The 24525-nt window shown below is 36.7% G+C and overlaps 1 protein-coding gene across 2 annotated transcripts in view; it reads left to right on the forward strand.

The window, feature by feature from the left end:
* The first annotated feature begins 6124 nt into the window (after positions 1–6124).
* Positions 6125–24525, forward strand: part of LOC121416109 (ADAMTS-like protein 5) — a 45359-nt gene continuing 26958 nt past the window's right edge. The window contains exon 1 of one of the 2 annotated variants that reach the window (XM_041609569.1): positions 6125–6658. In XM_041609569.1, coding sequence (XP_041465503.1) covers positions 6594–6658 — 65 coding nt within the window. In that variant the 5' untranslated portion in view covers positions 6125–6593. Of the gene's footprint in view, positions 6659–23037; positions 23137–24525 lie in introns of those variants that run through there. The other variant, XM_041609570.1, reaches the window with a different exon arrangement.

The following is a 24525-nucleotide window of genomic DNA, read 5'->3' on the forward strand; positions in this document are numbered from 1 at the left end:
ACTTTTGTATCCTGAAGATATTCGTGAACTGGATGAATCTCATGCCGTCTTTCGCCACTTGCTCCCTTGGTAATCAAAATCAAATTTTCCTATCAATATGGTTGTAATTGTATTGATCTTGGTTCGTGTTTTTATTCGATCTCTGGAGACCATTCTTAAATCCGGACACCATTTCAGTGAACTTCAGAGAGACGTCTTCAAAGCGGCTGAAGCTTTTATCACTTTTTGTATTTTCAACCTTGCGTTGATCCCTTGTTCTTAAATTGAATTCAAGTTCTGGAAAGTTTGTAACAATGTCAAATTGGAAGGCTTAGCATTAAAGGTAGTTGTATCGTACTTTTTTGTCATAATTTTCGCCATAATTTGTCTTCCATTGGCTTAAATTAAGGTCGATGGGGGATAGGATTCCCATTTTCAAAAGGGATGGGGATGGTCATACAAATTCACCATTATTTTTCAAGAACGATATTATCGTCAAACAGCTGATATCTTTCAATGCGGTAAACATGGTAAAAGTGCTTTAATTTGCCTAATTGTGCATGCTTGTGGGTGTGCGGAGGTATATGTCAGCACCGTGAACGTAAAGAGAATAGAGTGAGACTATCAAACAGAGGACATTTGAAAACTTGGATGGTCCTTGTTTTCAACCTCTTAAATGGCTGGAAACTGAATACAGATGGTCTAAAAGTACTAATTAAAAAAATTACGATATCTGTTAACGTCCTTGGTTAATGAGAAAGTATCATAAGCACACATAATCTTCTTGGCATGTGTGTCCCTCATGTGTTATTGTATTATGTAGTCTGTTTGTTAGGGTTTTCTTGTTTTACAACATTTATAGGGTTTACGTACGCATGAGTGTGTGTGTGAATGATTTCATTTCCTTTTTCTTTTTCTTTGAGGGGGGGGGGGGGGGGGGCTGCCCCTACTCCTTACCCAATTCCCACACCCATACAGTAGTTAATTACAACTACAAAAAAAATAATGGAATTTATGAAATAAATGTGAATATTTTCAATTTTCCTGGCCTGATTAAATCATGTTGAAAATTCATCATCGTGGTCCTCACGAACTTTTTATGTTTCACGATTTTTTTAAATAAATATTTATTCATCTTGTTTTATAGGGTTTCCGATAATGGCCCATCTGTTTTGATACAATCATGTATAAACACCTCTGTGACATGTTTTTAGCTTTATAAACCCGGGAGATAAACCAACTCTATTTCCTCTGCATACGCCTTCGGTTTAAGGTAGAAAACCCAACCTTTTTCTTATTTTTTTAAACAATAGAATTAGGCTTGACTGACCCTATAATCGTACTTTTTCGTCTGAATATCTGGAATCCAAATTATTTTTTTGTTGTTTTACGTCGATGATGTTTCTTCACGTTTATAGAAAGTCTGCTGGGTATGCACTCAGATCATGGTTCAAAATTATTCAGGAACTTTCCTTGTCAGGTTTTTAGCTTACCTTTACCTGTTTACTGCTTTAGCAATTCATATAATCTGAAACTACTGATCTATTCAAGATAAACTATACATTATATTGCAAGGAACAATGAAGGATAAAGCAGCTTGTTACGATTCCATAAAACCAGCCTTGAATTGACGATAATGGCATATCTTTCAAAAGCGTTTTATTTCAGTCATCGGTGTATTTTAATGTGATTTTCGAAAATATTGGTGTTTTTATTTAATATACAAACATGACAAAAGATAAAATTTTATTTAGCGAGGACATTGCTCCGAGTTTTGTTATTATGCTAATCAGTTCGGCTCACATCACCACTCGTTAGGCAAGTCAAAAGGTTTCGTGGTTATTAAGAATCATATCAGATATGATTCAATCTTGGTTTCAACCTTGAACCCTAAATTTCACATTAAGACATCCGTCATCGCGCCCTTTACGAGGAATTCGAAACTTCTTTTCATACTCTGTCACGGTGATGTTAGGGGCCATCTAACGATGACGGGGGGGGGGGGTGTAGGGTATGAACGAGATGAATAGATATAAAGTCCTGATAATATGTTACGTTGTAACATGTACATTAGCTCTTTATAACTTTACCGGAACCGGGAATATGGGTGGACAGGTGATTTGGGTTGTCGATGTATGGGTACAGGATTTACGTATAGTATCCTAAGTACTATGTTCTTTGACTATACTCTTGCTAGACTTGGTAGATTAGTTTAACTAATAACGTTTATGTTTAAAAAAAAATGTTATTATAATATTGTCAGAAAGATTGTTGGTCAAAAAGTATGTGTGTGAGGGTGCGCGCATGGGTGTGTGTGTGTGATGTTTGCTGATTATCACACTGCATGGCCTGTCGAGAAGTAATTAATCCAACTCAATCAACGTTTATTAACTATTACCGGTGATTGTCCCCTTGAACAAAGAGAGGTAGTTATGTTCTCAATTCTTGCATGTATATATCTAAACATCGGATCTAACACTCTCACGTCATCGTAAAGAGTGCTGAAAATGTGAGTCGTTACCATAGAAACAAAATGTAAAAGAAAAGCAAAACAGCTTGATTATTTTCTTAACGTTGCCTTAAGTTACGGAATGGTTAATTATCACAAGGCACCATCGTACCTTGCTTACTTATGACTCAATGGATGAGTGTATACTTACAAAGTAATGTTTGTCTTTGTTCTATCATCATTAGCTTGAGTCTCACATGGTCTGTTTGATGTCCCCGAAGTGTTTACTTTGACCATGGAGCTCCATGCTTTGTCCGCACAAGAAACAAGTCGTTGGATTAGTAGTGTCTCGTTTGATGTTTTCAGGTGCATTCGGGTACAGGTTTGTTGACCCTGGGGACCAGGTAAACACTTTTATATTTTGGTGTATATAGGCCTTTAAATAAAATGAAAGCGGAGTTGTAAAACTGAATTTCGTCCAAGCAGAATTCATGTTTATTCATATTGCTTATTTATAATGATGAGGATTGAAGAACATGATCAACGAAAATAAAGAAAAAATAAAGATAAACCGCAATGATAAAAATACGACAGCACCTTTGTCCATGACATTCATCATTATTCTTCATGTAATTGAAATTATTTTTATTATTATTATTAGTCTATTCGGCACTTAATCGTTCAGAACATTGTGTGAAACAATTTCTTCACCATTTCGGATATTGTTAACGTTTGTGTATCGAACTTAATTCATCATGACTGAAAAATAAGTTTCTTCTGACGTTTCAATAATTGGATCACGACCTACTTCTCCACAATTTTCATTTCTACTTTACTGGAGGGTGATAAGGAAATGGATTGTGGGTAAAATTATTAAAGATGGTAGAGGATCGTTCCAATTAAAGACCCCTTTTTTAAAACACATCTGGTCCACTTTTGAGAGACTTATGTCTATTTATTTATCTATTTATATATATATTTATTTATTTATCACTATTATTTTTTTCGGGGGGGGGAGGGGCTTGTCATATTTTTTAGTAAAATGTCCCCCTGGAAAATCCTGGATCCACCACGGCTTACATGCATGTACAATAAGAGCCAAAAGCCTAAATGGAACAACATTAAACGGGTGAACGGGATATGAAAACCATGTCCACGTTATAGTTAAATGATTGCCATGACTAGATGACTAGCTTGAAGCGACCAAAATAATTTATCCTCGATAATTGATATTCAATACTTATTCCTTCACACTAACATTTAAACAAGCTAAATCGTTGGTGATATATTTTCATGAGACATATTTAGCGATTCACGGCGTTTTCGAAACAAGACATTAAACGGGCATTTTAAGTCCTTAATTTAAATCCAAATAGTCAGATATTCAATTTACTTCCGAATTGGATCCTTTAATGAGGGGGAAGTTTAATCCCAAACTCACAAACCCTCGAGCGTATATATGAAATAGGTCATTTCCTCGGCTTGTTTACTCATTTCGTCATCATTTTATGCCTAATTTTCTTTCGTGTAATAGTATTCTGAGATTAATCGTGACAGGTTCATCTGTCCCTTCATACCAATTTACCGCTGACCTGATTTTTTTAATTTCATTCAATATATTAATATTTATAGCTTGATTTAGAGAGCCACATGGCAATTACTTCTTTTCAATATTGATCAAATTTGAATCTTAATTTCTAACCGGCGAATAGAAATACAATTTCAATTTCGCATTTAACATCATGATTTTTGATAACGGCTTCTCTATAGATTTACAAATACTAAAACTATACCAAATAGCACTAAGAAAAATTCCTCTTTTCCTCTTCCTATTGTAACATCATTCTTATTCTTTTGAAATCATTAAATCGATAAAAATATCTTTATGATTATCGTTATGTCTATTGTAGACAAAAAATAATTATTCGAAATGAATTGATAAAATTGAAATAGTGATCAGAAGAACCATAATTAAAAGCTATATAAAGTTAATGTGCAATAAAAGGGACGGCAACATTTATTCTTTAGCTGCATTCAAAACTGTTTAAAATTGAGAATAATATACAGTATATACCATTCACAGTTCACTTCCCCTACTACTCCGGTCATCGGATCCTGGCATGCCCAGCACCTTTCGCATCCTTACGGGTACACATTAACACCTGGGTGGAGAGTAGCCAACTGTGCTTTGATGCTTAACCAGACGACGCTAGTCCCCTGTAATAGGGAATTTTCGGAATCACGTCAGGAGCAGACTCTACAACAAAGCAAATCTATTGTCAAAAGCCCTTCATGATAACGCAGTCTTTGTCAAAAATCAGTGAATAAAAAACAGCAGTTTCGTCCTGGACAAACGACATATTTGTAGTTTGTTGTCAGTCGATCAGCTGTCCCGGTTTACCAGTTTTCGACAAGACATCTCAGCTGATCATTGTGATTTAACGGGCATGCTCAGTAGATTTTCATTGTTGTAGAATTCGTCCCAGTCGCGATTGCGAAAACTCGCTGCCACCACGGCTCTTCCACAAGAAATTTAAGTCAATGCCCAAAATTCATCCAATGCCTTTGGGTCTTGTCAGGGTAATAGGATTGAACTCTCCTGAGATTATTGGGGGAGGGGGGGGGGGGTGCATGATGGATCATGGATATCATCCCTACCTTGAAGCTGACCCAAGGAACAAAGGTTAAAGCGTTTGCCGAACGTGTCCATAGGTGGTCATTTTTCCCACCAGTCCAGGAGGTGATAGAAGACACAAGGTGTTATGTGTACACTGGTCAGGAGTAAAAAGGGCGTGCTAGGGGCTGTGCCCCCCAAAAGTTTCACAAGAAGGGGAAAAATAAAAGGGAAGGAAAAAAAAGGGAATGATACTTTCTCTCTCTTTCTATTTTTTTTATTAAAGAGGTCACAAAATTGCCCTAATTCGCTTTGCTCGTTCGCAGCTTCGGAGAAAAGTTTGCCCCATACAACATTTCTGACCCCCTCGACAATTTTGGCTCATTACGCTACTGACGTGCACATTAAAGGGATGATCTCCCTTACATGACTCAGGTATGATGTGAAAGCATAAGTGAGATTTATTTTCGTACATACCTCGGACATTATTGCCCCGGCCTGTGCACAGAAGCCGAAACGTTCATTTGATAATTCATGAAGCAAATTTCCACCAGGTAATCATTTGATAACACACCTGGGTCGAATGTGGAAATTAACGACAAATAGTTCGTTAATATTGACGGACATTGCGGTTATATTTGAACCCTTGTAGACACTGAACTCGTTTCGATAAGGTTGGAGAATCACTTCAGGGAAAGTTTGGAAAATTATATTAATAACAAACTAATTTGTTTAATTTTTTTTGCACTTAGAATTTTGTTTAAGTGTTTATTTTTTTCTTTTATGATACAATACAAAGTGAATTCCATATAAATCAAGAAAATTTGTAGTTATAGTAATTCAGTTTCATGAAAAACCCCAATACATGGAAGATCGTTCACCATTCATTCCACATGCAAAATATTATCAATTATCAACATAATCTAGATTCAGGGGGAAGTGAAGAATGAGATGAATAAGAAGGAGTTTTCGTCATGAAACCCAAACCCAATGATTTTGTGGGACCGTTGACAGTCAGCCTACTTGGTGTCTGACCCGGCCTGTGTTTGATATTGCTTGACACACTCAGACCGTAGAAGCACTCAGTTGACTGCAGTCCGTCATTGCGATACGACCTCGTCATCATCACCTCAAGATCATCATCTGGGGGAAGATCTATCTTTATTATCCACGTAACCATTTTTTTTTATTTCGAACAGTTACTCTGTAACGACATTGGATTTTGTTTGATTTTCTACAAAACCTGCGTGATGAATTACTCATTTCATATCTGGTAAATTCCCATGATTACTGTTAACGGACGAGTTTTTTTTTAGACTTTTTTTATCGAGAAAATAAAACTAGATATTTGAGATTTGTTCCTGAAAAGGTGAGAAATAATTTCAGGTGGAGCGATTTTACCTCATATTCTTCAATGCGCACGCTGTATGTGACTTTGAGAAAGATATATTTTCTTCAGTAAGGATTCCACCCACATTGCTCTTGAACGACAAGTGTGTATTATAGCCAGATGCAGCGTTTTGACCTTCACAATGCACGGATAAGCCGTTGATGATACCTGGTCCGCTGAGGAATAAAAGTGATTTATACAAACGAGAAGAATTAAAAATAAAGAGGTAAGTGAAAATTATACATTGTATAATTATGTGGCACGCCATCATGAATTTTAATTCTTCCTCCTTTCTCACTTTATTTTGGGAACATCTTCAGTTGAGCCAAGCCAAGGCATTCTTTCACGGTTGGATACTAATTAGCATACAAATAGCATTTTGGTGTGCTTAGTTGCAAGAAGGAAGCCAATTTATATAGCCCCTCGCTCTTTTTTGGAAGCTTTTGTGAACCCCTATTGTTGGTTTGCTTTGTGGTCAGTATGCGAACAAGTTTTAAACTAACATAGAAGTTCTGATCTCTAAACTTCATTCTGTAAAGGTAAACTGGTAAAAGAGAAGGTGTGACCCACAGGTTAGCTGATAGCTGTGAAGCAGAGCTAACTGGTCATCTTTTATATATAAATGCTTTAATTTGTCCGATACAGATCATATAGGTCTATGTATCAAATTATCAATTAATGAATAACTTATTGGTGTAACAAACTTTTTCTACACCACATATTGTTATATCTATTCCTTCGTTTCGAAATTTTGGAATGCTAAAGCTTGACTCCACAAGTCGCTATACGATGTCCATTCACTGCAAGTATCATTCCTAATTCATTATGTAAATGTTTTATTGGAGGCTGCATTTTTGTTCACCCAGTATTTGATTTGTTTTAAGTAAAAAAAGGTTAAATGTACTTTACAAGTTAGCTATATTGTCAACAGGTTCACAACCCAAATGGGTGTGAGTAACGTTTAAATGAAATAGAATAAATTAGATTAGAGGATGATATAGGTTTGCCCAATCGATGAGTCGGCTTCAACATGTTCAAGTCTTCGTCTGGCAGTCAAATACCATAAAGTTGGGATTACTCGGGCGAATATTGGAAGTCGATTCTAATTCAGAATTCGGACAGGCGATCAGTTGTGGCTATTCTAAACTAGCTTTCTTTTGCTTCTATTTTTCTTTTCTTTACTTTTTTGTCAGGATTTATTTCTGAAGCTGCCGATGCCATATTCTCGTTTTGCTTTCCATTTAGAGAATATATATATATTAGAGGCGGGTTGGTCGTGGGGAATTTCTACTCGATGCTTCTGCTTGTAGATCTTTCCGTTTGTTGTTTGAAATTTAACTGTATTCTCCAACTGTAAAGCGACCTTAATCCACGGAATGAAATACTCAAGTATGACGAAGTAAATACAACGCAGAGTGAAAGATTCAAACTTATTTGTTAGAGAAATTGGCACCCCACTTACATCTGACATTGAAAAGGTTCAATTACTTCCATTCTGAGCTGCCGAAGGGATGAAAATAACTACTTGTATCTTAACACTTTGATCGTCGACCGGCGTTAAGTTTCTTAACTGGGTAATATAATATAGCCGAAATAGGGACAAATAGTTAAAAACAAATCTCTTTCATTCTTTTATTGAATCACATTTTCTTTTTCTTCCATTCTCTGTTCGTATAGGCTCATCCATCTCTCCTTCTCATTCCCCCCCCCCACACACACACACCGCTGCACCCTAAATTTCAAGGATTTTCAATTTTAAATCCTTTTTTTCAAAAATAAATCCAGATCGGCTCTGAAGTGACCAGAATAAAATTTTATATATTTTTACTGTTATTCGATTGTCTCTTCACTCTAAACAAGAAATCAATTTAGATCGTTTAGTTTTATATTCACGTGCACAAGTTAAACCTAAATCTGATATTCACGTTAAACCTAAATCTGATATTCGGCTGGTAACTACTTACAACCGATCTATATACTTCAAAATTTTTGAAATTTACAGTGTAAAAACTGGAACTCCCCTTTTTACTCTGGAGTAAACACGATACTTTTCATCTCGTCATCGGCAATGAATTTGTGGACAAAAGACATTCATAACAAAGCATCCCTGGAAAGTATTATAACAAACTTGTATTTCCAGGTATAACTTTATGTTCATTATCAAGAACCAGAGACATTACAAGAGGATTTAAATCATTTATCATACTTCTCCAACCATAAATGTACTTCCAACTTGTCCAAAGGCTATCGTTTATACAATGAATTAAGCGACATGCGGATCGAGTCATTAAGTCTCGAAGATAATTTCAAGATTGCTCAAAGTAATTGTTTAATTATGGGTTTTACATCCCAGATTAGTCATTGATACCGCCAGTACATGTATATTTTACGAATTATTAACAGATATAATCTAATGCAAAGTACCGATGAACTGGATTACTATCTTTGGATTAAAGTTGAATGCATTATTATCACACCTGCATTTAGTTTAAGAGCTATTACCTATTCTAGACCGATGCAAAACTTGGTTTGAATGCTGATAATGCAGACCCCCCTCCCCCCAAAAAAGTAATAATAATAATAACAAAGCACTGTAATAAGTAAATCTTAAGAGAATGTTGGATTTCTTTTCACATTTGGGGCATGTTTATTAAATCATTGAAAAGGGATGGCTTTTTAAAAATATTTGCTGCTAGTTGTAAGGACAAATTAGATTCCCCTTTTAACATAGGGTTATTCATAGGTCGAATGAACAATGCAATGGATTCTCGGTTATAAAGAAAATGATAAAAATGAGAAATAATGGCGGATATTCGTTGATCCATGGATGGTTGATCTAAAATGGGAAAGCTTAAGATAAAGCAACATCTTACCCGTAAACTCTCCTCAGTAATCTTCAAGCAATAAGATCATGTCTGGTGGGACCCCTTAAGTGACTTTTCTATCAACGGATATAACCTGATGCATCCTGAAGTTAGGTCCAGACAGAGTATATGGAATGCACTTGGGAGCAAGCTAGGTGTTGCATAGCTTTTATGAACAGATTTCAGTGGTATTACTATCTAAACGAACACACGTGTTCAGTTCTATCAACAAATTTACCCCCTTGGCGTCGGATTGCCCTCAGATTTTGTATACCCTCCTTGGAAGACAGGTTTGATTACTGAAATATTGTCGCTTATTTCAATTCAAGGAAAACATCTCGATGTATAGCATGATGTTGCAACGATATCCTAGTTTATCTTTACGGCAAGCTAGCTGCAATGGTTTTTTTTTCAACAAAGTTCATGGTAGAACAAAGTAACAAACAATTAATGTTGAAATGCATCCCAAATAATAATTAATGGAGATAAATTAACGATTCCCTACCAGCCGGATGGGCGTGGCACTTCGCATTACTTTTATTAACTTTTCATTGATCCTCGTTCATGATACGCTTTTGAAATCAATTACTGAAATTACCATTTTTTTCGTATGTGCACAGAGATTTGTTATTTTGACCAATTGCTTGAACATGTTGAATGATGTTTTGGAATATGTCCTTATTTTCTCCCGGGATTTGGCGAGAGCGATGTATTGTATAATTTGTAGTTTGATGCTATAGTAACTGTAAACATGTTAAAATTAATTTCAAGAAGTCATGTAATTTCAGGAAACGACAAGTGTATGAAGCATGAGCGGCGTTTTCGTTTGATTTGAGGTTCCTCATGAGGGGAGGGGGGGGGGGGGGGCTCTCCCACAGACCGCTTTACAAAATTCGAGATTCAGTGGGGGGGGGAGGGGTAGCGGCATGTTATCCACCCCGGGATCGCTTCCCGTGTGATCTAGGACAGTGGCGGACCGTGACTGGGAGGAGACAAAGCATGGGGGCACAGCATTGTTCACAGACAATGCAGTGCCCCCCCCCCAATGCTTTATCTCGTCGGGGTCACGGTCCGCTACTGATCTAGGATGTATTGTTCTGAAAATTTCAGAGGATGTATAGTCATGGGGTAATCAGACTGCTTGTCTTGATGCAAGGACATTGCGAAAAAAACCATTTCTGAAAGAAAAAGTAACTGCCCACACGCCACACCACATTTGACGTCGATTTCCTTTTTTTTTGTTCCCCCTGGGTGCGTCATGATGTACGAGCGGACACGTCGCCCGGTCTTCCGCCGTGATCGTGCCATACCTGTCATCGCAATGTCTCGATGGGTTGTAGTGTTCCCATCTGGGATGGTGAGGGAAATCATTTCATTCAATAAAAGCTTACACACAATGAAAATATCTTTAAAAACAATTTTTACCCCAGCATGTATATTTTCTTTTACCTACCCTCACTTTTCAATTCCATTTTTTCTTCATTCCTCTTTCTTTTCTCTCATTCACCCATACATACCCCCATAGACCCTAAATCCATCACATGCCCCTTTTCACACCCTCTCCCCTTCCTCACAAGTTACTATCAAATTTCATTTCCCATCATAATTACTCAATAGGGCTGCAAGGAGGGGGCGCCCGGGGCCCTTCCCCCTAAGGTACGCCAATGAGCCCAAACCTTTATACCCGGTCCCACCACTTTATCCTCCTTTCCCATTCTCTATCAATCTTTCAAAGAAACTTTCGTCATAGAACTGATCGATCACTTCTTACCTACATTATTACTAACATTAATTTTGCAATCATGATAATTTGCTTTATCCAAGTCCTAATTGTGTGTCCCTTTATGACTAAATCATCTTAAAGATAAGTTTTATCTATGCCACCAAATTAAGTTACATTTCAAAAGAATTTATAATGGTCTTCATTATGAACAACCTTTATCGCTGCGGATGATAAGACACACCCCCTTCCATACACCAAAAAACAATCAAACATAAAACCCGATGTCTTATCTAATAATTGCACCTCCTTATCTGAAAAAAATAATGATGGTGTCACTTTATGAAACTTTCATGTCAGTGTACAAAAAGGTTTCATTTGTATGACCGTAATGATGTTATAGTACATGAACATGATTTTCTCTTTTTCTATATGTTAGGATTAAGTTTCTTCACGTTCTTGTACAATATTATGTTTCCTATAATCTCACTGTTCCCTTTTACATACAATGATGTACAGCCTCCAGCTTTTAAAACACTTCACTCCCTCTATACTTGCACCATTTCTCATTTTCTACCTTCATAAACCATGTTATTCAAACATTATTAAATGTCTCATGTACTTCTCTCCTTACACCTCGCCTACTTCCTGCATCCTTTTCTCCGGGCCCCCGTTTCAGAAGAAGTTGTGATCAAATAAAACCCGAAAAATCCATCACAACTCCATTTTCAACCAATTAGAGGAACGCATTCTTGGGTTACATACAATTTTGAGCACTTTCATTAAACGCGCTTCTTTCTGCAACGACCCTCTTTACCTCATGTAAACTGACCTGCTTTTCGGATACATTCGTGACATTGGCAGTGGGTGAAAAATACCTCTCCCTTCAGCTCTCATACCTAGACAAAATCCGAAAGAAAACAGCGTGTTCCACTTTGACAGCATTATATCCCCATCATGCTCTTGACCCTATGGTTCATGAATTGAAACCTCAAACTCTTCTTGGTGATAGACAGCCTCGTTCAAACTTGAACATCTAATTGATTTGTTATTCTACGGGAAAATTTTCAGCAAAAACAAACAACTGATCATTAAACACCAACAGAACGTGGCCAAAATACTACGACAGTGTGTTAGTCTATTTCAATCCTACTGTTATATCACTGAGACCGACTAAACAGGACAGAGCATTTTAAGCGTTGCTTCAAAACGCTTATACTAACTAGAGACAGAGTCATATTCACACTAAACTTGTACGAGCGAGTATGTCCTATCCCCGGGTCCTGTCTTTCTTGATAATAGGTGAGGTGAATCAGTGTATATTTACCATCTGTGAAACTATATTTCAAGGTTCTTGGAAAATTTTACTGCTACACTGAATACTGATATGTTGTATTGGACTGCGTAACCATTCAATTTCGCCTTTAAATACACCAGTTGAATGTTTTCAAAACAGCCATAATCGAAATAAACAGAACAAACGAAGAAATCACATTTTTAGTTTCATGATGTTATTTGATAAAACCTTTAGAGAAAGTAATACAATGCCGAAGCTATGAAATTGGTAGTGCAATATTCATCCAATCGTATACGGTTGAGTGCACTGCAGGGCCTACTGTCATCTTATCATGATATGAACACCTTCCAAAGTCGAAACGTCATTCTTTGTGTCATCTCAATAGATCGTGGGAAAATAAGACGGTTTACGTAAATGTTTCATTCACATGACCCTTTGTTTACTATGTAAGTTACCTATGACATAAGTGATATCGGGTATACCTCCGGGCTAGTGGCTCAAGACACAGAGCATAGACAATAATGTCTCCGTAGAGAGTTTACCTTTCTCAAGTGATTTAGGGAGCACCTCTTTTATGAAAGGGAGGTTAGGGGTTCGAACCAGATATAACGCAGACCTTACAGCCAATAAGTGTTCAGCATTCAAATTCGACCTGAGTTAGACATTATATTTAGGGGGTTTATTTTGGACACTATTTGAATACGTAAAGCGTAATTGACGAAATACGTAAATGATGAACGGTTATTTAATATTAATTTGATGATCTCATGATTCTTATTTCTTGAAAGCGTTACCAAAGCGTCGTCGAAGCATTGCAAGGAGCTGTTATGATGGCTATCGGGGGAGTGTTTCATCAACATTTTCATCCGACAAGTTGTCAGATCTGACATCTTTCTCTGATGTTGATTGGCTGAGAGGTACTGTTACTATGGTAACTGTCGGATAAAATGGGACTTGTCGGATGAAACGTCCGACAAGTCCTTTCATGAAACGCCCTCCTGGACTGTAGTAAGGTTAATTGCGATGAATATCTTATATAAAATGTTTCGTAACATTCTTATATTAAGTATCGAACGATTCTTTCGTCTCTATGAATGCTCTGATGTTAACAAATCCTTTCCAGCTTCGAGGGTAAAAAGACATTTTTTTCTGAGTGGCATGAACCGGAGTGTATGGATACATGAATATGAGATCTGTACAAAACTTGAAGAAAGAATATGGATGGAAAGGTTAAAAATATTTTCATTCACTTCTGTTCGATTTATGTATCTTCACTCATGGAATATCATAACTCGCTGTCTGTATCATTTGTTGTTCGAGTACTTTAAAGTATAAAGAATAAAACCATACTTGGATTTATTTAACGCTCTCTTACACCTGTCATGATGAAACCAATATAAACTTTGCTTTTTTTTTATTGTTTTCTTTGTTTTATCTTTCATTAACTTTTAATAACTTATTCATTCATATGAATATTTACATTTATTTCCCGTTTTGATTTTAGTATTCGTGCGATTCACTCGAGCGATTGTGGCGAAATAACTAATGACAGAAGGGGGAGGGGTGTTGTAAATCCATATAGGATGCTCCATCAATTATCGAAACAGAGTGTAAGTCTTAATGGTGCAATGGAAGAATGATAGCGAAAAGAGATAGAATGAAATGACCAAATTGAGAACTCTTCGAAGGAAAATAATTCGTTTAAAATAGGCCAGACGGTAAGGGACATGGAACAAAAATTGTGACGAGAAACCGTGAATGAGGCCGACAGCGGTACAAAAGCTAAATAAGGCGTGAATACATTGCCAATTCTTGTTCACTTAGCTATCCATAAAGGGGGGTTTCTTGCAGAAAAGCTGTCAAAATCTATATTTGATTTAGCCACAATGATGAATGGGTTTGGAGGACGGCCGGGTTAACGCCATGATAAAAGCACCATTGAGCTCGGAAAATCGGATTTCATAGAATAATTCTCCGTCAGATTAGTTCAATTACACCTTTAAACCCTCCCCTCACAAAAGCACGGCGATGAATAGAAAAGTACATTTGTAACAATAGTAGAGTTAAATCCTGCATGCGATTATGTTGACTTATGTGAAATGTTGTGACGCGTCAGAATGTCGTCACTTGTTTGTGGGGCCTACGTGCTGGTGTGTCGGGGTTTGAGGTTCGTTTAGAATATATAAATTGACTTTTATGTTTGCATCTCTCAACAACGGATTGACAAAAGACATTTAAACAAATGTTTTACATTCAATGATAAACAGGTTAACTTCTATTCTTCGCCTCCTGATTTATATACCAAGAAGAAGACGACACAAATTTACACAATGCACCTCTCAGAGTAACTTACAGGTTACTTTTAAAAGAGTAAAAAAAAATTGTCAAATTTGAAAAGTGAAAATAAGCATTTTATAGCAATAGCAATTTTACGACTTGAATAGCGTTTTTCACATTTCTTTACACAAATATATTTATTTACATTTTCTAAACTTAGTATACATTTTCTATACTTATATACATTTTCAAAAATACTTACTATACAGTTTCTTCTTCAAAATTTCCGGGGACGCAAATATTCTTACTTGGTAGGTGTCACATTGGTCACCATGCATTGCCCATTCTAAGACAATATATTTCAACCACTTTAAAGTCGCCGTACTCACTTCATTTTGTAAGTTACCCATTCATGATTTCAAAATCATGGTTTAGAGAACCAAAGTTGTAGTTCTGGAACATATACTTGAGCAAAATTGTTTGCTATCGTGATTACTGGCGTTAAACTTGACACGTTCACACCCTGGCATCCTCTGGGTAAGAAGACCCATTCCACCATGGTTGATAGAACATCCAGGACAATCTTGGACGAATACATTATCAAAGGTGGATCTGAGGTGGAGTTGTGCACAGATTGCAACTATGGGTAAACTGTGTGAAAAATAATGGGAATACTTTGACAAAGAAGTGACATGTTGGAAAGTCCAACGGTGAAGGTTGAATCGACAAATGGATTTCAGAAAAGAGGATGGAGTGAGAGATCGAGTCTTATATGAGGACAATGTTCGGCAAGGCGGTCATTGGAATGAGCAGTACATCAAAATAATTTACAATCAACACCATATACGGCCTGTCTGACACGTTTTACTCTGTATCATTAACTTATTTCGATATTTTAATAGCAAGAAACAAATACGAGAGAACACAAAGACGGCTGATTTAACTCTCACTATACTATCGCACTGCGCAGACGCAGCTCTACAAGGTTGCCACATAAATTATTATCATACATACATTACACTACCCATCTTTGCAAACTACTTTGAATAAAAAAAATCGTCGTGTAAATAGTCGTGGTATTATAGAGTGATGATGATGTCTTCTGTGTGTGATGTGTTATCGTTCTATATCATGTATATGTTAAGTGTGCGCGTGTGGGTTTGTATTCACCCACAAACGGTGACCAAATCTGAAACAACACATTAGAATCGAGGACACCTTCGAACCGTGGACTGTCCACGGTATAAGTAGTGCAAACTAATGCAAAAAGACTGGAAAAAAACATAAACACCACAGAAGTTGTGTCCATATTTAGCACGTGGAATATAGGCCTACACGGTTTGGCATTTGGCGTCAGAATTTTTGAAGACATTTTTCAAGTCAAGTCGGTAGACGGCATTTGCAGGTATGTGTGTGGGCTTCCTCGTTTCTTCCACACACACACACTTCCCCATACGTAAGCATCTCACACCCACACTCCATACCAATTTTGCTAGCACGGCTTTAATAATTTTCTTTCGAATATCTAAACTAGGAATCGCCCGTGCCGGAGGAGTAATGTTGGTCAGTAACTGTAGGCCTCCCTCTTGAGGGTATAATTTCCTTGAACTTACAGTTTAGTCTTCCTTTTGGTGTCAAAGAATGCACATGGGGAGAAAGAATACCCTAAACAAATACATTTCCTACCGTGTATACCGTTCAGTCAGAGTTTACACGGTTTAAGGAAAGTTATACATGCGAACCATCTAAATCCGACATCTTCAAATCTAAGTTAACTTTCCTTGCTTAAAAATAGCGCCAACTAAGTCATTGATCGATTTCTGATAAAGCAGTATCCAGTACATTAGCTGTCAATTACCATGTTGATCATTCCGGTGGGATCGCTAAATTCAAAGTATCCCACGTGGTAGAATTGATCCCGAACCATAAACTATCAATTTCTGTATTTCTTATGTGCTAATTTCATTATTCTCTTAATTCATCTGTATCTGTATGAACATGGATTTGTACCTATGCATTTGTCTAAAGCGCCATGGATGTCTTGGGGCGGCTTGTGTGCTTTATAAGATATCATTATTTTATTATTGTTATTGATTATTTCCTCACAAATAATCCTTATTCTAATATAGAATGCAGCTAGGGACCGTTGCTTCTCAGTTATAAAAACTTACCTGCCACCGAAAAATGACTGGAGGACGAGTATTTTTTCTCCGAAAGCAGCAAATTGAAAAAAAGTGCCTTGCCAAAATGATTAATCGAGCAAGCAAACTAGTAAAAACCATCTTTCAATTCAAGTTTACTACTCTCGACAATGACGCCTCTTTGGCACGTATTCTGAACTCAGACTTTAAGTTAGACCGTGGTCTTACTGTGTGCCAGAATTATGGGAAGCCGAACATGTCAAAATGTGTTCACATGGTATGTTTCTTATGTTTCCTGTGCTCTTTCCTAATCCTTTCATGGTAAAGAAAATTATCTTAGTTATCCTTGCCAAACAGTAAACAATGATTTGATAGTCAAAATGAGCTGATTCATTTAAACTCTATTGTTAGAGATTATGTCACAATTGGCTATCCATAGTTAAACCACAACTTTAGACCAGAGTTTAAAATTAAACCTGGTTTCATAATACGGGTGTATATACTTATGTGGCTCCTGCAAGATGGTATGGTCATACATATCGTGGGGCAGTGGGTGAGGATTCCCGCATGAATTTATAAGTCTATTTATAAATGTAAAATTAACCACACTACCCTCATAATGTGCATTAAATACTTCAATATCAGATTATACCTAAAAAATAGTACATCCTAGAATAAACTCAATCTCTTCGCTTCGGCCTTGCTTCTATCTAATATCGGAGATACTACTTTTGCCCGTCAGGTTAAATGTTCCCTTGTACAGGCATGCAAGATACAACCTGGAACTGATATCTTATTGCATATACGCAACTTGACGTTGACCCCATTAAATCCGAAGGGTTAATGTTTGTGATTGAGATGCTAAATCAACATGAACCAGCTAGCGATACCTATCCATCAACTCACCGTGACCGAGTTGGAGGCAGAGGAACATTTGGTAAGATCTTCAAGCAGGGTTCGAGTGATAGGAAAGACAAACATTTTCCATGGATTGCATTTGTAATTGGATGATGAGAGAGAAGGCGTAACCCTTTGATAAATGCTCGTCAAGGATTGCGGAAGATGTAAAAAATTGTGTCGGGAGTGGCGTCCCTGGGCAATGTAGATGAAAGCCATCTCTGGTACCAGTCTGAGAGCTAGGATCCTGGGGAGTCGCTGAGATTCTAGGAGCAGATCTCCCAATTAAGAGTCACATTTCATGTTGCAATTTCATTTTATTCTTCATAATCATAAATTATGTTCAGACAACTTCTGTTATTGCGCATGGTGAAGAGGGGGGCGGGGGGGGGGTTATCCCAGCGCCAGGGGTTGAATAGGAGCCAAAGGAGTTCTTGGTCCCTTGGTCTCCATTTTTTTTTCCTTGGCAGAAATTGTTTACTACTTGTGCCAAGCCACCTTACATCTCATAATATGAATATTTCCATCTTGAATTTCATCTGGAAAGATAAATTTTACCAACATAGAGAAAAAAAAGACGGTAAGGCCACACTTGGCACGTATCGAGTCTGACTTCCGATCCCTGCTTTAATAAAAAATCAAATTTCAGGTTCATTGACACGGAGGACACCCTACACCACCACACCCATCCCATCCATTCTATCCGATGTCGATGTTTGTTCGGTGCATACCCATGCCGTCACAGATGGTTATTTTTGAAACGGCATATGCAGGGCGAAAATTGAAATGGACCCCTCTCCGGATCGTTTTGGGGATGGTTTCCCAATCAGAAGAGCAGACACCGAGTATCATCTCGTGACTTCAAACTTCGTTCGTCTCCAACTGTCCATGTATTGAGTGATCTGGCTAGTACAAGTGCTACAAATAGCGTATTCATGACCTTTACCGCAAAAATTTACAACTCTTTACTGTCCAATACCTGCATAGGATGATCATGACGGTGAAGATAATTGCGAAAAGCACCTTATAATAATTATGACATCTCGTACTCGAGAAATATTATTGATTATTCATACGAGGTACAACAAAAAAAGAAATATAGGTTCAAAATCGGTACAAAAGCAGCATCCAAAAAGCGTGCAATCAAACTCAATCCTAACGGGTACCCATTTGACACCTGGGTGGAGAGTGGCAAAATTATGTATTGATGCCTTACGAAATCAAGCACGACCGCGCTGGGATTCGAACACACGACCCTCCGATTACAATACGAGAGTCAGAATCGCTACACCACGACTCTTACATACTTATCATCGGATATCGAACCACGAAAAAAATACAATCGTCATCTTACAACATTAGCTTTCCGAGTTCAAAATCAGTGTACCGGGCTGCCTCTTCAATAAAGATTTAGTTTAATGCATTTTATAATAAAACTGTGGAAATGTAAAAATAAACCCGTACAAAGATAGCTGAAAATACTGATTTATGTTTAAACATCTTGGGGTTTTATCAGTGTGATATTTAGATTATCGTTCCTCAGAATGGTGCGAGATGCCAATTACTCTGATTTATGACGCCATAAACATGTCTAATTGATTTTTCCTTTCTTAAAAAGTTTTCATAAATTTACGAACCCAATCTCAGTTGTCATCTAAGAATACATGCATTATCTTCTTTATGAGCGGGACCTTAAAACACATTGCCAAACCATTGATAACACCTTCAAGACCAAACAACGCACACTGCGAATTTATGAAGGCCTACATAAAAGAATAGACGAATAAATATTTTCAAGCATTAAAAGGTAACGGTAACGGTGAAACATAATAATCTACGTATGGTACTAATATACCATTATTTAGCTTATTGGGTTGGGGTTGTATTATATCGGAGATAATATATATATCATAAAACTTCACGAGATGTAATAATTTGCGTGTAATACTAGACTTCTTATAGGCCTCTATGTCTACTAAGTATAGCCTACATGATATGATTTGAACATTATTGTTTAGACATGTATCATAATATGTTAATAGTTTTTGTCGTTCTGCTCTCAAGCGCCTTGAGCATCTAATCAAGATGGAAAATGCGCTGTACACATATATCACGTATTATTATTATTATCATTATTATTATTATATTAGTTTAATAATTGTGGAGATCGTACTAAAGTAATACTTTCAAGGTTTTCAGTCATCATTCACCCGGCTTTACAGTGTACATACATGGTTTCAAAATCTATTCCCATTTTCACCTGCGTTGTGGGCGTTGTGGCGTGCGCCTGTAATCCAAGCTGTGGGGAAGTTACAAATTGATGCAGAGGTTCGAGCCCTGGTCACGTCTTTCGGATGGTGACGTTAAAGGTCGGTCCCAGACGTAAATAATCATATCTGATTGATACACGTCTGACAAAACTCAAATACACACACACACCTGCATGTAAAAATATTCTGTTTAAAAATAAAACACATCAATCCCTTAACGTCTAAATTCAATGAATTGTCACGTGAAATGAGTATTCTCAAACAATGTTCGTATATAAATTTGGTTGGCGTTTCCTTGCAGACAGTCTAGTGACATATTGTTCGTTGTGGTTCTTTGCTTTTCCGCAGTCTTCTTATTTATAGTTAACTCGCAGATTCTAGAATAGGAAAGAAAATATAGGTGTAAAACATTTCTATATTATGAAGAAATAATATCTATTTTTTTCTACATAGGCCTATAATGCTTTTGCAAATTCCTCCTGTTTGTACCCTGTATATAGGGCGTTGTAGTTTTATTTTTATCATAATTACCATTATTATCATTAACATTGATAATAATAATCATTATTATCATTATTGTTTTTTATCATCATTTTCCATATGACATGGGGTATAAGAGAATTTAAACACACGCATTCAAATATTTATTATATATATAAAAAAGGTTTATTTACTATGATAAAACTGACAAGGGTATGCATTCAGATATCATGTGATAAACATGTTCTTGTAACGGAATGATTACTTCGAATCTATATTTGTCATTTTGTCAATATCACACATATGATCATGAGAAAGATCGATTTCAGAGAGATTACTCGTAAGTCATGCCATAATGACTGCATCCATTATTTACATTCTTTTTATTCGTTGGTAGTATTACCAAGGCGACATTACGTCTCGCGATGTGTTTTTGGTTCTTTTAGTTGATCACCGTGAAATATCTTCCAAACTCATTATATTTTTTCATAAGACGGAACTCTGTCAAGCTGGATAGGTAATTCAAAAACTAAATTCAGTAGTTGTATTCCAGGGCAATATTTATTGTGTGATGACATGAGGGTTTTACAACCCAGTGGGCAAATGAAACTTATCAGGGTAATGAAATGGAATAGATTATTGTATTGTTATGGATAAATTGGAAAATGTGAAGACAGAAAAAGAGAACTTCTTTGGATTTATGTGTGCCATTTCACACATTCATTGGGTTTAGTGACATAACATGTTTCTTCGTCACACAATCTTGACGGAAGTCAAAGTGTAAGAATGTCTCTGCTTTTTCTTGTCTTGTTCACATATTCACACAATTGGTTTTGTTCTGTTTCCCCATCTCACGCTTTTCATGTATATAGATCTATTCATTCATCATGCTCGTATTTGCATTCGTGAAAAGGGTTGTCTCTTTCAAGAGTTTGTTACCCTCATTTTATCACCAATGCCCTCTCTCCATTCTAATTTTCAGATTATAATTATGTAGGCCCACTCGGCCACTCCGCGTACGAGTGGGTACTGTAAGATCATTGTGAATTTGTCAATTTTTTTTCTATCCTCCCTATTCTCTTCTACCCCTCCCTATCTATCTATCTGTCTATCTACCTGTGTATCTATCTATCTATCTATCTCTATAGATCTATCATCCAATTACTCTATCAATCAATCTGCTGAATTACCGATCGATTTAACTAAAGCATCCCTGGCTATCATCTTCATTCTTCTTAAATCCATTTCGGTTCCAGTTTTTCACACACTTCTGTGTCGATGAATGGTGTCGAGCAAATCAAATAAGCAGGTTCAATTCTTTCCACTTTTCATGGGTTTTGATTTCCAATTCTAAAGAAGTTATTTTCGGGTCCAGTGAATTTGCTACAATGTCGTTAAAGTGTCAGGACAAGTTCACGGTCAGACCACGTCGGATCAACCTGTACCAAACATCAACCAAGAAAAAAAAATTGTTGGTGCCAATGGAAACTGCTGCCTTAAAATATAAACAGTTTTCCTGTTGTCCAATCACAAAGAGTGATAATTTTTATTTGTTGAATTTCAAAACAATTGGAGTGAGAAATGGAAAGCCTTTGTATAGAGAAATACAATTCGGTAAAAATCAAACATTCGTGGCGCTCATGAATCAATGATAGGAAAAATTATCATCACACTTCGTAGTTGATGTTCCCCTCATGTTGCAAAATATACAGCAGTTGATTTTTGCCCCTCTTGCTGAAAATGTTGATTATTTATTTTTTTGAATATATATATTTGTTCAGATAGCTGAGAGAAAGCTATAATTTTCTAATGGAATTAATATATAATAACATGAGACATTATAGCTGGCCCATCCTAAGTGTTTGTGTGTGCATGGGGGAGGAGGGGAGGGGGGGGCACCAAGGTTACAACCCTTCCCAATATTACAAGTAGCATATTTCAACCAAATCTTCCTGGTTATTGTGTTGCTCATGCTATGGACTTCATGTAGAATATCGACCCCAAGACCCAAAAATAAACTCGATGCAAGAATAGTTGGTGATGGATTTGTATTGGGTGTAATGGACAACATTGCGATTTTCCCTTTCCATTTTGAAAATTTGAATTCTATATACTCAAAGTCATCGTTATGTTCACTATATTGCAAACACCCTATAAATACGTTATAATTAATAATCAGATTTCTGATGGCTTTCGAATATACCAGTTCTTAATCGCAAGAGGGTATTTTATTTGTCTCGCAATCTACTATGGTCAATCCGCAATAATGAACCTATTTAGTATTATACCAGTTCTTTTCTTATCATCAATACGCGATACTTAGTTCAGATTTTTCACGCAAGGAAAATGGTACTGTATGATGATAATAGTATCGAAATATGTATAATATAAATAAATTTCAATAACTAAGAGTACAACGTGAAATTAAATTTTCAAGTGACTACTCTAAGAGGGGGTTTGATGATTGTGTTGTATGGTCTGTGTCTAGTCTGGTTTTCATTGATTGTTAGCACGAAGGAGTACTCCATTTTTTTGTTATGAACATGGATGAATATATGACTGATCAATACTCGTGAGACCGCAGCGAATTTCTGAAAATCGATTTTGTTTTCAAGTGCACACCCCTCCTTGTACATGTACAGTATGAAGGGGAGGGAGTTTACATTACTCCGTTCAACCAATTAAGCTGCGAATGAGAGGTCTGTCTCTGTGACTTTCAGGTGAATTCTGGGTTCGAGGCCTAGCTCGTGTTATCACCGTGAGTAATGACTACTTGATTGAAATTTCGTACGTTACATCATTTTGTTCACAAAGACATTACATTTTTTCTTCTGGTATCTCATCAATTCTTTACCTACGTGTATGTGTCAATACAGGCCTATCTGTGGAAATCGAGGCTGCCTATATCAAATCAGCATACGGTACGATTTCTCGAGAAATTTATAAGGGGTGTGGGTAAAATGACCCTCTCTCATGTAGGCAGAATTAGGACAAATCGTCCCGGATCATCGCCCATGCATACCAGTACTCACAGATAGTTTATGCGATCTATTGGTCCTCAATTGATAAAGATATCATCGAAGTTAAATCTAGAAGAAAACGAATCAATAGTAGAATATTATGCATTCAGATATAATTTTCATATCCATTAAGTGAAATCTTAGAAAAATTACATAATGAGGTTTCAGCGGGACGCTCGTCGCCAGTTACAAACCGTTCAAAAATTTATGTGCGAGGTCATACTGACAATTATTTTTTGTATACAAAAATCGGGAACTTTATGCATACATTTATCGAGTTCCTTAGACGAATTCTTTCTAAAAGCATAAAAGGACATGATGCTAATTATATAAGATGGTCCTGTTATCCAATAACGAAGTTGTACTGTAAGGGACAAAGAGTTAATTTCACCGCCAGTGGCTAGCGTACTATAACAGCAGAAAGGCAATAAAGATGAATTTATTTCTGCCAAACCCCTTTTAAAAAGACACGGTGTGTTCGCTTGTTTCCTTTTATCAGCGGCACATTCGAGCTTTTTACGGATTCCACCGAGCTAGAATCATTCTTTTCATCGTTTTATCCACGATTCTCTCTCTTTTTTTGTTAAGAAAAGAGAGAAAGTGGATGTTCTGAGTTTGAAGAATGAACCGAGGAAGGATTACAAGATGCTAACAATATCGGACAATAATAACGACACAAGGAACTATTGTTGTTGGGTAGTTTACTCACATGGATTCTAGTCCGACCTATCAGTTCCTGGTCCCGGGTCCTGGTCTAAGATCAATAATTCCAATACCATTTTACTTAATGATCAAATTTGTATACTTCTTATAAACGCCACTTGTTCCCAAACCAGCTGTGATATGGCTTTTTTTAAATAGCATCTTATACATCTAACAGGAACCACTGAGAACACCCGGTTAAGTCAATGTTCATTTCCCTTTCTTTAACTGTTAAAATCAAGTCATTGTTGCCTTAGTTTGAATGATCAACAAGATAGGCTACTTAAGAAAAATAAATCAGATGTAAAATCAGCTGAAAAAGAAAAATGGGTAAATCATTGCTTTATTATTATGATCATTATATTTCGAAAAAAATTACACCCGGCTAAATCAAATGATGAGTTACAACAATTTTGGTAAAGTGT

The sequence above is a fragment of the Lytechinus variegatus genome, chromosome 5, assembly GCF_018143015.1.
Source record: "Lytechinus variegatus isolate NC3 chromosome 5, Lvar_3.0, whole genome shotgun sequence".
Classification (NCBI taxonomy): Eukaryota; Metazoa; Echinodermata; class Echinoidea; order Temnopleuroida; family Toxopneustidae; genus Lytechinus; species Lytechinus variegatus.